Source organism: Pseudochaenichthys georgianus, chromosome 15 (genome assembly GCF_902827115.2).
Source record: "Pseudochaenichthys georgianus chromosome 15, fPseGeo1.2, whole genome shotgun sequence".
NCBI lineage: Eukaryota > Metazoa > Chordata > Actinopteri > Perciformes > Channichthyidae > Pseudochaenichthys > Pseudochaenichthys georgianus.
Window position 1 is genome coordinate 5,354,735 of NC_047517.1, and position 15,346 is coordinate 5,370,080.

The 15,346-nt window shown below is 42.3% G+C and overlaps 1 protein-coding gene across 1 annotated transcript in view; it reads right to left on the bottom strand.

Annotated features, from left to right (window-relative positions):
• vps8 (VPS8 subunit of CORVET complex) overlaps positions 1–15,346 on the bottom strand; it is a 111,329-nt gene that overhangs the window by 41,493 nt on the left and 54,490 nt on the right. Inside the window, 7 exon segments of the mRNA XM_034101307.2 lie at positions 1,174–1,293; positions 1,545–1,617; positions 2,001–2,043; positions 2,145–2,196; positions 2,782–2,871; positions 3,116–3,338; positions 5,868–5,914. Coding sequence (XP_033957198.1) covers positions 1,174–1,293; positions 1,545–1,617; positions 2,001–2,043; positions 2,145–2,196; positions 2,782–2,871; positions 3,116–3,338; positions 5,868–5,914 — 648 coding nt within the window.

The following is a 15,346-nucleotide window of genomic DNA, read 5'->3' on the forward strand; positions in this document are numbered from 1 at the left end:
CACACTAACCATAGTGGACCCCCCCTCCCCTCTTGGAGCTCCCCAATCACTCAAGGCTGATCTAATGAAAACCGTAGTGGATTATTCTCTGGATAATGTGACGGTTAACAAAAAACAGTCCTAACATAGTCAATTATTTTTTGTTAATTAAAATCATTACTAATCTATTCCAAAAATGTATATTTATTGCAAGAATTATTTTAACAAAGTGTAATGAAGTTTGCATTCCACTTATATATTGTTTAAACACCTGAAAAATAAACCTTTGAAACTTTAATAAAAAAAAATTGAGAGTTATTTATATCATTTTGGATTATATTCTACAATTTTTATCAAAATATAATAAAAGTACTGATTTTATATGACATCGTCGTGTCAAATTAATAAAAAAAATAACCAGTTATGATATGTGTTGGGGAAATATTTTCCAAGGCCCATAACTTTGACCCAGTGTATCAGTTCAAACTGTCCTGACTGAGCACAGGCACCTGTAACCTTGGCTGCTGTGCTCTCAGTGTTCTGTCTCCCTGTTCCTGCCTGTTGGCGTCAGCTGATAGAGGTGTTATGATTCTATCTTGTTATGCACAATGTTAATTATTCTCTCTGAACTAGCTAAATACATGGGTCTGGGGTAGAGTTCTTCAGAATTGACGTGGCAACTCTACCGTGAAGTCAGAACCTCTGACTCTTTGACTTGTTTTGTGAAGCTCCAAATAAACCATCAGTGTTTGCCATCAAAGCTCCAGCTCTCCCCGTGTCTCCTTTGAGTCGGTGACTCCTCCTGCATTTCTACACAGAAGTTTCCCCCACAATATGTCTCTTCTCTTGTACCAGGTCATGGTCATTTTCAAATTTGGTTCAAATTGGAAAGTCACTCCAGCAAAGTATAATTTCTATGAGACAAAGGACTAATGCAAACACAAAATACTTATGACTGGAATATTATAGTAGCAAATGTTCAGGCCAATGCATCCAGATGGAGGAATTACAAATCTATTTATCTGACTTTTAAAGAGAAATAAAAAGGCAAGTTAACCGACCTTTCTACTTAATGTGAGGGGTAATTGTGATTCATTGAGCACTATAAGTTATCAAGGATACAGTTCCCAATCAACATGCTAAACATACATTTATCAGCATGACAAGGGTTAATACGATGTGAAGGAACCTCACCATGGCGAGGACATTGAGGAACTCCCGGGTATCAAAGTGGAGGAGAGTACGTATAAAAGGAAAGAGCTCCTCCTTTTCTAACGAGTCGCCTGAATGCCGACGGATAAGAAACTCAAACACCTGACACAGAAAACACACAAACACACAAAACATCATTAGCACACAAGAATATAAAAAAGGTGTGTTTGTGTTGACAATAGTAACCTGATCAGCAGTCTATAAACACCAGGATAGCTCATCGACTTAACAACTGAGACACATGGAGCCAATTAATGAATAAAAACTACATTTAAATGTGCCTTTCTAAACGTGACGAGCCATCTAAAAGTATGTGGAAATCAAGTAAAATCATACACACACAAACAACATACCTGGTTCTTGACTTGAACCACCAGGTCTTCAGGGATGTCTCCTAGTGGATACGCCCTGCCTGCAAGACAGCAGCTACAAACACACACACTTTTATATACAGTGTGTATTAACAGTGTTTAGGATTTGAACACAGTGCATGCTTCATGAGATATGTGTGCAGTACATACATTTGTATTGTGTTTATAAAGGTGTAGAACCCCTGTATACTGTACACTCTTCCCCTTTTATGTCTTTCATGATCACCCTATAATTAGAGCATTAAACTCCGGTTCACAAGCCAAATCCCTACAGGATTGCCCATATTATGCATGTTATTAGCACCTCTAGAGTTTAGCGACACCTCTCAATCACATTAAATGTGTGACTCCTCTTGACAGTGACCATGTGGTAGCAGCTGTAGGCAAATCTTGGCTATAATGTATAGCAGAGTCTGATAAACGGAGGCATTAACATACCTGATATACACCAACAGTTTGTTTCCCATCACCACTTCCTCATCTGTGCAAAAAGAAAAAATGCAAAGAAGTATAATAAAAACTATGGAGATTCTTCAAATAATTGGTGCTCTGAACACTGGGATGTGTGGTTTACAGCCTTACCTGTGAGGCCCCTCCCCTCTGTAAGTGGTGGGCCAATTACTGCAAAAAGTTTCTGAAACACAAACAAGAAGTCGCCAACATAGAGGGGTATTTGAAGATATAATATTTAATCAGTAATTGCTCAGGACCTGATTTAAAGTTACAATAAAAGGATTCATTTGCTGACAAAAAAAATGGAAGTAGGAATACAGATGACCATAAACTGATTTCTTCTTTACAAATAAACTGAATATTTAAATACTCTTTTCCACCAATCAAACAGAGGAGCTGTGATTGTGTACCTATTGTTTTCAAAGACACACTCACAGGGTATATTTATCTGCATTGACCTCTATATATTTTGTATCAACAGCAGCCCATCTAACCCTGACCTCTATATTTCAAACATTCAACTAGTTTTGAAATGTCTTGATATGACCAATACTTTACAAATCTAATATTGGAACCTGGACTAAGGGCCCCAAACAGCTTACCTCAGCAAGAATAGGTCGAGAAGAGAAACTAGATTATACTTTGTTTACAAATTGCCATTTAAGTCCAACTGAAATCAGACTCATCCTATGGATTCAGAGACATCCTTTGAAAACATTTGCATTAACTGTGACCTGAAGGATCTACCTTCTGGTGGAGCACTTACCTCCATAGGGGTGATGTAGTCATTCATTCCGCTGTTGAAGACGTAGAGCATTGCATCATAGAGCTGGTTCTCCCAACAAACTTGAACCACCTACAAGTGAAATTAATGGTAGTTTGAACCACGGTTATAACGCTATCCGTGTGTAACTATCACCTACACACAAACACAAACCCAGAAGACGTATTGAAAATGATACGAGTGGATATAAAAGAATAAACCAGCAGTTTTTTACAACTCATCACAGATTTGGTTTAATTGCAGCTGCTGATGGCTGTGTAGGGCATTTGTTATTCCCCATTATGTCCTTACTGAATATATATACACAAACACACACCTGCTGTATGTCCAGGCTGGTCACATCCAGATGGACAATGCATCTCTCCAGGCTGTCCATCATACCGTTGCCATGGTAATGGGCCAGGAGGTCCCTCATGATGGGTGTGGTGAGGTGACCCAGGCGGTCGGCAACGATGTACGACTCGAGGGCCTCCAGGAAGACTCCCTTAGCAACAGAGTTTTCCAGCAGCCGGTCGTACAGCTGGTTGAACATCAGGTCTCTGCACACGGGAAACACTTTTACTTCTGCTCTGTTTTAAATCACACCGGCATGTTGTATGCACTCACTAAGAGCTCCAGTTATATTTAATAGTCCAGTTACTTGATTTGATTCAATTGGATTGAAGAGCTTCATAAATGTGTTCACAGCTTAAGGTGCCACTGCTTTAAAGGGGACCTCTTCTGCTCATCTTCAGGGTCATATCAGTATTTAGTGTCTCTACGCTTTAAATGTTCAAAAAGCTCTTTATTTTTCTCATAATGTAATGCAGCACCTCTTTTCACCCTCTGTTTGACACCGTCGACCATGACATTCTACTCCATCGTCTTCGCTCTACAATTGGACTCTCTGACTCTGCCCTAAACTGGTTCGCCTCCTATCTCACCGGGAGGACTGAGCACGTCACCTTGGGAGCGGCAAAATCAAAAACACACTCTGTGACCTGTGGTGTCCCCCAAGGATCAGTCCTCGGCCCCACCCTATACATGTACCCCCTTGGTCATCAGCCGGCATGGAATATCGTTCCATTGCTATGCTGATGACACACAGCTCTACATCAGAGCAAACCCAACCCCCTCTGCACCTCTGCCATCATCCACAATAACAACATGCCTGGAGGAGATAAAGGTGCCGATGAAGCACAACTTCCTTCAGTTAAACAGCTCCAAGACTGAAGTCATTCTAGTTGGCACTCCACATCAGGTCTGTTCATCCTCCATCACCAGCATCACCTTCTCTGGTCAGAACATTCCACTCTCATCAACTGTTATCAATCTGGTTGTTAAAATGGACCCTCACCTGACCTTTGAGGCCCACATCAAACAAACATGCAAGACCTCCTTCTACCACCTCAGAAATATTGCTAAACTCCGCCACACACTCAGTCTGCCAGATGCTGAAAAGCTGGTCCACGCCTTTGTCTCCTCCAGGCTGGACTACTGTAACGCACTTCTCATTGGGATTCCTAGCAAGAACATCAAGAAGCTGCAATACATCCAGAACAGCGCTGCTAGGATCATGATGAGAGTACGGAAGTATGAGCACATCACACCCATCCTCAAATCACTGCACCGGCTCCCGGTCTCACTCAGGATTGACTACAAAATCACCCTCTTCACTTACCATCTTTTACATGGAAATGCTCCCTCCTGCATGAAAGAATTGCTCACCCAGGGTCGTCCCTCCCTACAGGCAGATCACGCAGACTGTGTGGGGACTCACCTCACGGAGGGGGCCTCATCTTGCGGAGGGGGCCTCAACTGAGCCTCAAATGCAGCGCACCTATACGCTTATGCGGCGCAATTAGTGTGGCGCGGCACGATTTCGCCGCTGCGAGGCTCCATTAGCACCCGGTCGATGCTCGCGAAACAGAGGGCCTCATCATCTAACTTTGCGTGGGGCCTTAAGTTAGCCAGGGACGGCCCTGTGCTCACCCCACAAACATCCACAAGGCACCTACGATCTGAAAAGGCAAACCTCCTCCTTCCCCCCAGGACCAAACTAAAGACCATGGGAGACAGAGCCTTCTGCTCCGCTGCTCCGAGACTGTGGAATGCCCTCCCAAACCAGCTGAGGACACCACAGACTGTGGATGCTTTTAAGAAAGGCCTAAAAACGAATCTTTTTAGAATAGCCTTTTACTAGATTTTTCAAACCCCCACAGTTTGCCATGCCGGCATAAATGTCACTGCTTTTATTCTGTTGTTTTAAATTGTTTTAAATTGTTTTGTTTCACCCTTTTTACTCTGTAGCACTTAGAGTTTCATTTACGCGAATGCAAAGTGCGCTTACAAATCAAATTGATTATTATTATTATTCTGTCTGAAACCAGAGCCCAGTCTGCTCTGATGGCCAGCTCTGTTGTGATTGGTCAACAACTTAGAAATACGGTGGAAATAATGTGGTTGAGCTCCCAACCCCCATTATTCCTAATATGAGGTTGAGTTATAGTCTTTAATAATAATGCTTGTTATCAGGTGTTGATTGGTGAGCTCTTTGTGACACCAGGAAAGATAAATAACCAGATCAGGTTCAATACAGTGCTGCATGACTTCATATCAGTAGACATGATTGGATTGTACCATTTGGCCCTGACAATACAGGGTAAAATTATCACAAATGAATGAGTAACCACAAAGCCTGTTTACTCCTCTTGGTTAATTTATAGTCAGTTTGACCTTGAAATGGAGTGCAGATAAAATAAACAAAGGTGTGGGGTTTATTAACCAAACTAAAATACAGATTCAAATGTTAGCTTACATTCTTACAGGCTGAACATCTTCAATTTTGAATAAACTACAATGTATACCAGATCCTGCCATTCACTGGGAAACTCTTTTAGAAGCCCAGGGATATATAAAATAAAAGGCTACTATATCAACCATGAACCATTTAGGCTAAGACGTAAACAGCAAATCAGTTTTATTCTGGAATATATTCCATTGACTCAGTCATCAGCGCTACAATATGTAATTCCCATGAGTCTATGATTTTATTTGTGTTTATAAACCTGAATAGAATGAGTACTCACGCCCTCTTCAGCAGCAGGCAGTAATCCACCAGGACTGGAACCACATCCTACACACACACACACACACACACACACACACACACACACACACACACACACACACACACACACACACACACACACACACACACACACACACACACACACACACACACACACACACACACACACACACACACACACACACACACACACACACACACACACACACACACACACACACACACACACACACACACACACAATGTGGGAGCAGAAATACACTTTCTGTCAGAATACCAAACTACAGAAATAATAGTGAGGAATTATTGTAACTTGTTGTCACAATAAAAGAAACATTTTTGTATCTCCATTGTTTGCAAGGGGATATATATATATCTGAAATATCTTTCTCTGCTCTGTAAGCACTGACCCTGAATTCAATTTTACGGCCTTCATGACTTCACTTTTATCTCTAGTATCCCAGCTAGCAAGGAACGTTCTCACAACTTTGGCTAACGTTACCTACAGGTTCTAATAATGTTTTAAAGAAAACATTTTAATCTGATGTTCAAAGAACCTTTTGAGGATGTTTATTATTTTAAATAATGTTCCTATAAGGTTTAAGGTTAACTAATACATAACGTTTTCACTGCAACATTCAGAGGATGTTTTGAGGATCTTATTAAGGCCTGATATGACAGAACGTTTTTTATAAAACGTTCCTTTAATGTGATATGTTAACAAAGGTGGAACGTTTTGCCTGCAACATTCTGAGGATGTTTTTTGGACGTTGTTGAGGTAACACATTACAGATGTTCTTTTATAAAACATTCCCTCAATGTTATATGATAACAAAAGAAGAACATTTTCAAAGTAACATTCAGAAAATGTTTTAAGAATCTTATTGAGGCCTGAGATGACGGAAAGTTTTTTATAAAACGTCCCTTTATGTGATATGTTAACAAAGGTGGAACGTTTTGCCAGCAACATGCTGAGGATGTTTTTTGGACGTTGTTGGGGCAACATATTATAAATGTTCTTTTATTTCGAGCACCAATGGCAGTTCCCATTGCGGGGTGGAGACATGCACCACTGGTTGGCTAAAGACTGGTCCCTGGACCTGGCCATGACTATGAGGTCGTTGAGATAAAATAAAACCCTCATGCCATGGTCACGAAGCGGCTGAAGCGCTGTGGTCACACATTTGCTGAACGTTCAGCTAACCCTAGCTGAACGTTCAGCTAACCCTAGCTGAACGGTATTCTCTTGTACTCGTAGGCTAAGCCCTGGAAGGCAAAACGCAAATACTTCCAGTGTTTTGGCTTTCTAGCAATTTCGACATGAAAGTAAGCGTCCCTCATGTCGATGGTCTGTGAACCAATCGCCCAGCTGTACCAGTGGCTGTAGGAATCCCAACCACTTCGTCCTGTAACAGGCTGTGGTGGATCCCGTTCTTGCTGCCTGGATAGTCTGTATAACTTTGTCAGACAGTCCACCCCTTCTCAGCCTGTCCCTCTTAGGAGCCAAGCCTGGAGAGGTTGTCCCAGAGTGGGTAACGCCGCTAATGCACCCGCTTCCTGTGACAGCGCCCCCGGAACAGAGGAACTGTCCAGGGCTGGCCCACCATCATCTGTGTCACTTCTGTGTACCACGGCCCCGAGTCGCACTTAAGTCGCACACACAGAGACTTCAGACTTGACTTGGACTCGTGACTAAAAGACTTCAGACTCGACTTGGACTCGAGTGTTGGGACTCGTGAACAATCAGTGTTTTCTATTTTTGGCGTATTAAAGGTGGGGTAGGTAAATTTGAGAGAAACCGGCTCGAGATCGGTAGAATTTGAAAATACACAACCGGAGATAATCTGCTAGAGGCTGCTACTTCCTTATAGAGCCCGCCTCCTCCAACACACACGAACGCGCACATGACCAATGAGGGCACGAGATAAGTTTGTGCCCAGATGGAAGGCTGACAGGCAGGTAGGCCATCCAGTTATTTTAGCCGGGCTCATTACGCAGACGTGCGCGCCTCTGTTACTACCTCGTAGTAACACAATGGCGACCGGCGGCACACCTGCGGCTGTACCGCTTGTAATTAGGTTCAACTACAAAAACTTCGAACAAAACGCCGGCGGCACCAAAAAAGGAGCGCACACTGCAAAGTCTGCAATATCAAAATCAAGGATGCTGGCGCAACAACGTCGAATTTCATCAGGCACTTGAAAACTCACCCGGAGAGGTCAGTCACATTAACGCATATGGACGGTTAGCAAACATGTTTAGCTCAGCATCAGCTATGTAATGTTAACTTAGCTTGCTACTAGCTTTGTATTTGTGATACTGATTTCTGATTCTGAAGTGTTTTGCTTATAAGTTATTTGAATTTAGCTAAAGTGTGATGTTTTTCCTCATATTGCATTGCAATAGCCTGTTTAAAGTGATCATATAACAAACAACTAATCAGTACTGATACTGTATGCTAATAGATAGAGGAGTGATAATAACACAGTAAATGCTTTGAATTTCTTGGATATAGCTGTACAGTATTCTTAACAGACTGGATAGCAGCAGAGAATAGAAGGCTTATTACAACCAGAAGAGACATGAGACTTTTATTTTTTTAGAGACTTGACTTGGACTCGTGACCAAAGACTTGATCAAGTCTCACCCCACAAAGACTTGAGACTTGACTTGGACTCGTGACCAAAGACTTGAGACTTGACTTGGACTTGCAAAAAAAGACTTGTGAACATCTCTGAGCCGGAATGTAGGGGGGCTTTAGAGATAAAAACATTCTCTGAGGCCCACAACCACAGGTTCTCCGCTACGCTCAACAACACTGTGGTGGTGCGGATGGTGCTCCTTACCAGCACATGTTTGCCCTGTAGTAAAGGATTGAAGTGCTGTAGGACCAGTACCACTGCCCGTAGCTCGAGAAGGTTGATGTGCCGAGTTTCTGTCAGAGGCCAGCCACCACCTATAGCTCTCTCTAGGCAGGTCCCCCCCCCATCCTGTCACGGATGCATCTGTGAACACCGTGACGTAGGAGGTCACCCGCCCCAGTGGAGTTCCCCTCCGCAGATGCTTTGGGGACCCCTAGTCTCGGAGGTTGCCCTCCACTGAGGGCTGAGGGGGTGGGGGAGAAGGTCACCAGACGTTGTTTGTGCCTCTTGGGATCTAAACGAAGGCCGGCAAACCACCTCTGCAGGCAACGCATATGCAGTAACCCCAGCAGTACCACGAGGTGAGCAGCCGCCATGAGACCCAGAGTCTGCATGATGGTCAAAGCTGTCACCGTTGCCCCCTGTCGCAGTCTGCAAACTGCCTGAAGCAGGGATGCCTGTCTGCTCTCTGACAGGGTGGCACGTAGTCTGCCTGCATCAAGTAAAATATGCTGAAGACTGGCAGATCTAAATCTCAATCTCAAAATAATTTCCCCTTAGCACAATACTGCACCAGTTGCGCCACTTATGTGACAGACAAGAATAGTATGTGACAGACAAGAATAGTCAATTATAATGTCTAACACTTAATGTGGAGAAAGAAATGTCCTGTATGGGTTGATTGTGCGTTGATCTGTTGGTAATGACTCGGGGTTCCGGTGGGCATGTAAACAAATGCATAATGCTGCGCTATACTTTGCGGCCTCACCCGGTTGCATAGCGACGCTTATTGTTAAGCAGGTAGTCATATCATTAGCTAGAACTAGCTAGATCTGATTGATATGGACATAAAAACGTGACAGAGTTCCAGTTAGAATATTTTTTTGCCGGTCAGAATGTCCGTTAAAGTTGAAATCTTCCAGACAAAATTAGAAAGAAGTGCCGGTCAAAGGTCTTCTTTGTTATTTATTCAGCTTTAAAACAAATTGATATGATTTGATATTAAACTCTCTCTCTCCTGACAGCCCGTCATTATCGATCAGCCGCGGCGTTATGGGTGGGCCTACTGGGCCTAGGCCCACCCACTCTGGCACTGGGCCCACCATTCATTGATCAAAAATGACTTGGCGAAAATATAGTTTCCAACATTTCTTGATCAAAATGAACAATTAAATAATAAAATAAGAGCAAACGTGTTTCCCTTTCAAAAAATAATAAAATGAAAAGCAACATTAATTAACGTAATCAGGCCGAACTCATAGTCGAAGCGCGGGAGCAAACACATCGTAGAATGTTTCGCGGCCATGTGCAGACGAAGGAGGACAGTGGACTGGACAGACACAAAAAATATACCGCGCTCACTAACGATGTCACAACAATCGATGTTCAGTTTAAAAAAAAAAGTAAGAACAGAGTCCCCGCCGCCGGAACCACCACACTCATCGTCCTCACAGCAGGTGCCACCTCAGAGAGATGAGAGTGTGTTTAATGTTGTGCCCCCGCTGAGCTCAGTCCCTCTGCGGGACGTAGCACCCGTTGCAGGATAACAGAAAATAGCATCCCAGTGCCGGACCTATCAGCCATAGATGACCCGGCGGGGCCGGCGGAGAAGATACTTTCAGTCGCCATGGTTACAGGGACTGGAAATACATCGACTATGCTCTCGGTAAACACGAATGTCATTCTAGGCATAGCCTATTTTTATTAGATTATTAACAAAAATCGCGAGAAAACATTTGAACAGGCCCAGCCAAAATTACATTGGCCACCCACAATTGAAATCCTGGCGCCGCGGCTGTTGCGGATCCAGTAATGAGTGACCCGACAGTAAAAATAAACATATCTATAGGCAGTTTGAGAGGTAATTAAAATAGCTACGTGGGATATTCTAACCTGAAGTGTGTGTTTTGCTCCGCTCACCGCTGCAGGTGATCATGCAGAGCTGCGTGTCGACTCGTCAGCAGCAGCTAATCTCTCTCTCCCTCAGATTAGACTTTACTCGCGTTTATGTCCATATCGATCAGATCCAGCTAGTTCTAGCTAATGATATGACTACCTGCTTATCCAGACACCTAAACAATAAGCGTTGCTATGCAACCGGGTGAGGCCGCAAAGTATAGCGCAAAGTATCCCACCGGAACCCTGAGGCATTACCAACAGATCAACGCACAATCAACCCATACAAGAAATATCTTTCTCCACATTAAGTGTTAGACATTAGAATTCACTATTTTTGTCTGTCACATACTATTCTTGTCTGTCACATAAGTGGCGCAACTGAGGCGGTATTGTGCTAAGGGGAAATTATTTTGACCGGACATTTAGGCCGGAGAGATTTGCCGGTCTTCAGCATATTTTACCGGTCAACGTCCGGTAATTACTGGCTAACAGAAACTCTGAAAGGCGAGTAAAGTCTAATCTGACGGGAGAGAGAGATCAGCTGCTGCTGACGAGTCGACACGCAGCTCTGCATGATCACCTGCAGCGGTGAGCGGAGCAAAACACACACTTCAGGTTAGAATATCACACGTAGCTATTTTAATTACCTCTCAAACTACCTAAACTAGTTATAGATATGTTTAGTTTGACTGTCGGGTCACTCAATACTGGATCCGCGAGCTGCATGATACTGACGGGCTGTCAGGAGAGAGAGAGCGCTCCGTTTATTATTCATGTGTTATTGTAAATTACCGTACACTTTTGAATAATGTAGTTAATCTACTATAATTTTAACGGAAGATTTCAACTTTAACGGACATTCTGACCGGCAAAAAAACATTCTAGGTTAGGGTTTAACCCCACACACCCACCGGTGCTGGCGTCTGAGCCGTGGGAGCACTCGGCAGGCAGTGCAGGATGGAGAAGGCTTCACGCTATTAAGCCAGGGCACGAAGGTACGATAACTTCTTTCTTCTTCTTTCAAACGTTTTACTTTTCTCTGTCAGGTGTTGTCCTGCTCGCTGAAGAGAAAAGGATGACAGTCAGGAGGCGTAGCCGCCTTATATACTGTGAGCTGCGCGCGCATTCAGGTAGGCTCGCCCTGATTGGCCGGCTACGTTTATACAACTTAAGTGTGTGAACGCTCGCGTATCATTGATGAGAGTAGTACCCATAGAGTCCAGTAGAGGGCGGAGCCTGTGTGAGATAGAACGTTTTTTATAGGTTTTCAGGAGGTTATTCTTTATAAAACGTTCCTGTGATGTGAAATATTAACATGGTCATCGTCAACGTCAGATTTATTTGTAGAGCGCTTTAAAAAACAAACCAGGTTTGTGCCAAAGTGCTTTACAACAAACAGAATTGAGCAGAAGTTGTCATAAAACACAAGTTGTTGCATTTGTTTGAAAAGGATGTTTTAAAAAATCTGATGTCACCACATTTTCCAAACAAGTACACGTAATTCATGACAAGCTGTAAGCCGATATTGCATGTTTGCGGTGGCATGTGTGGGTTCCCAGCTAGACATTTTTGGTTCTAAAAACATTCATTGTTCTAGGAATGTTTTCAGCGCAACGTTTTATTTTGGTTCCCAGAATGTTCTTCTGAATGGTAGGATAACGTTCTCTAAAAACATTCTTAAATGTTTGGTGATAACTTTCTTAAGATGTTTTTGATAACATGGTTAGAACATTATGCCCTACTATTCTTAAAACGTTTTCAGCGGGACGTTTTATTTTGGTTCCTAGAATGTTCTTCTGAAAGGTAGGATAACGTTCGCTAAAAACATTCTTAACTGTTTGGTGATAACTTTAAGATGTTTTTGACAACCTTCTTAAGATGTTTTTGATAACATTGTTAGAACAATGTTCCCTACTATTCTTAAAACGTTTTCAGCCCAACGTTTTATTTTGGTTCCCAGAATGTTCTTCTGAAAGGTAGGATAACGTTTGCTAAAAACATTCTTAAAATGTTTGTTGATAACCTTAAAATGTTTTTGATAACATTCTTTGAACATTATGCCCTACTATTCATAAAATGTGCTTTTGTTGCTTATGCACATGTCTCTATTGTCATATTGAAAGAATAACATTTAGAAAACCAAACAAAAGCCACCTTTAGTCGCCAGTAGTGTTAATTTCGTCAGCTATTTTTTAATTTAGTTTTACTCTTAGTCCTGTGTTAAATTTCCTTTTTAGTTTTAGTCATATTTAGTCACCTTCATCCTGTTTTTATTTAGTCAAGTTTTAGTCGACTAAAAGTCTGAGCATTTTAGTCCTATTTTAGTCGACTAAAACAGTAAACATTTCAGTCAAGATTTAGTCGACTAAAAGTCTGAGCATTTTAGTCTTATTTTAGTCAAAGAAAACTAATTATTTTAGTCTACTTTTTGTCAATGAAAACTGTTGAGTCTTTTTTAGTCATCAGATTATATAGAACATTTCAGTCAAACTAGTCTAGCCATAGTATATATAAATAAATAAGATTATCTTGTCCTTATTTGATGAAAAACACAGGTTGAATGATTAAGAAAGCAGCTTTGCAGAGAGTATCTGGTCAGGTTTGTGGTGTTTTTACCAGCTGTTTTGCCACATTGCTTCCCTTCTGATAAAACAATGCATTCGCTTTTTTTCTCCGCCTCATTGTAGCGAAAATGGGCCCAAATATCACATCGTTTCTTTCTCCCAAGCAGTGGTGGCTTTAGACTTTTTCGTTGTCAGTCATTTTGACGGACAGGATCGTAACATTTCCGTCATAATCCATTATTATCCGTCGAGTGCACAATGTATCACTCACTCGCGCTGACGGGGGGGGTATTCGGTTAACGCGACCACTGCTCCTAAGCCCTGTTGTTGCCATTTTATTTTCTGTTAAATAAGGTTAGTTAGACCCGAGTCTTCCTGACAGTTCATATTGTGCCGCTTCCCGGTGTAATTCAAATGTACCGCCGCGCGCAGCACAGAAACAGCTGCTGCTCTGCCGCAGCACCGGAAATGGAACTGCTGGGAGAAAAACTGACTATCAGAGATTTAACGTTATCTTTGATAATATTTCGTCTCCTCATTTTTCGTCAACGAAAGTAAAGAGAGATTTTGTCATAGTTTTTATTTAGTAAACTACATTTTCGTCTCGTCACTTTTCGTCAACGATATTGCATGATGATTTCGTTACAGTTATTGTTTACTGCCGTCGGTGCCGTCTCGTCATCGTCTCGTTTTCGTCCTGGAAAAAAAGGTCGTTGACGAACATATTTCGTCATAGTTTTAGTCAACGAAATTAACACTAGTTTAAACCCCTCCACAGCACTGAATCTGCTCTTTTAAAAGTGTTTAATGACCTGTTTTTAGCTACTGACTCTGGGAACAGTGCTGTTCTTATACTGTTAGACCTGACAGCTGCCTTTGACACTGTAGATCAGTATTCTCATTTCTCGCCTGCAGCATTTTGTGTGAATCAGTGGTACTGCTCTAGACTGGTTTAAGTCGTATCTGTCTGAAAGAAGTTTTAATGTAAATCTTAATGAATTTACTTCCTCCTCTGCTCCTCTTCCATACGGGGTACCCCAAGGCTCCATTCTTGGGCCGATTGTATTTTCCCTTTACCTGCTCCCCCTGGGCGCTATCATTAAAAAATATAGTGTCTCATTTCATTTTTATGCAGATGACTTGCAAATCTACATGCCCCTGAAAATAAATGACCCAAACCCTCAGCAACGCCTGTCTGACTGTCTGCAGGACATCAGAGCCTGGATGACCTTGAACCTTTTAAAATTCAATGAAAAAAAGACCGAGGTGATAATAGTTGGACCCAGTGGTGGCCCCAATGCCCCGCCTGTGCTGGATTCTCTTGTCCCATATGTGAAACCCATTGTCACAAACCTGGGTGTACGGATTGATCGTGATTTTAAACTAGACAAACAGATCAATTCTGTGGTCAAATCCAGCTTCTTTCAGCTAAGACTTTTAGCAAAGGTCAAGACTTTCCTTTCTTTTAATGACTTTGAGAAAGTAATACATTGTTTTATATCCACTAAACTGGATTACTGCAATGCTCTGTATATTGGAGTAACCAAGGCTTCCCTGTCTCGCCTACAGCTGGTCCAGAATGCTGCTGCGCGCCTCCTTACAAGAACAGGCAGGCGTGAACATATTACGAACATATTACTCGCCTCGTTACACTGGCTACCAGTCTGTTTTAGAATCCAATTAAAAATGTTACTGTTCGCATACAAGGCCCTAAACGGTTTAGCCCCACCGTACCTGGCAGATCTTTTAAAACCATACACACCCACACGGTCACTGAGGTCAGCTGACAGACTCCTTCTGGTCGTCCCTAAATCGAGGTTAAAGCAGCGAGGAGAGCCTTTGCTGTTGCAGCTCCAAAGTTATGGAACGAATTGCCCCTCCAGGTTAGACTTGCTCCAACTCTGCCTGTTTTTAAATCTCGTTTAAAAACCCACTTCTTTTCCGTGGCTTTTACAGGCCAGGTGACACTTGTGCTTTTAAATTTGGGGTTTTATCTTACTAGTGTTTTGTATAGTTTTTACGTCATGTAGCAGTTTTTCAGTCTGTGGCTTCTGATCTGGTTTCATTGTCTCGTGTTTTACATTTGTTTCATGTCCTGTCTGTTTTTCATGTCATGAACTGCTGGGAGAAAAACTGACTATCAGAGATTTAAC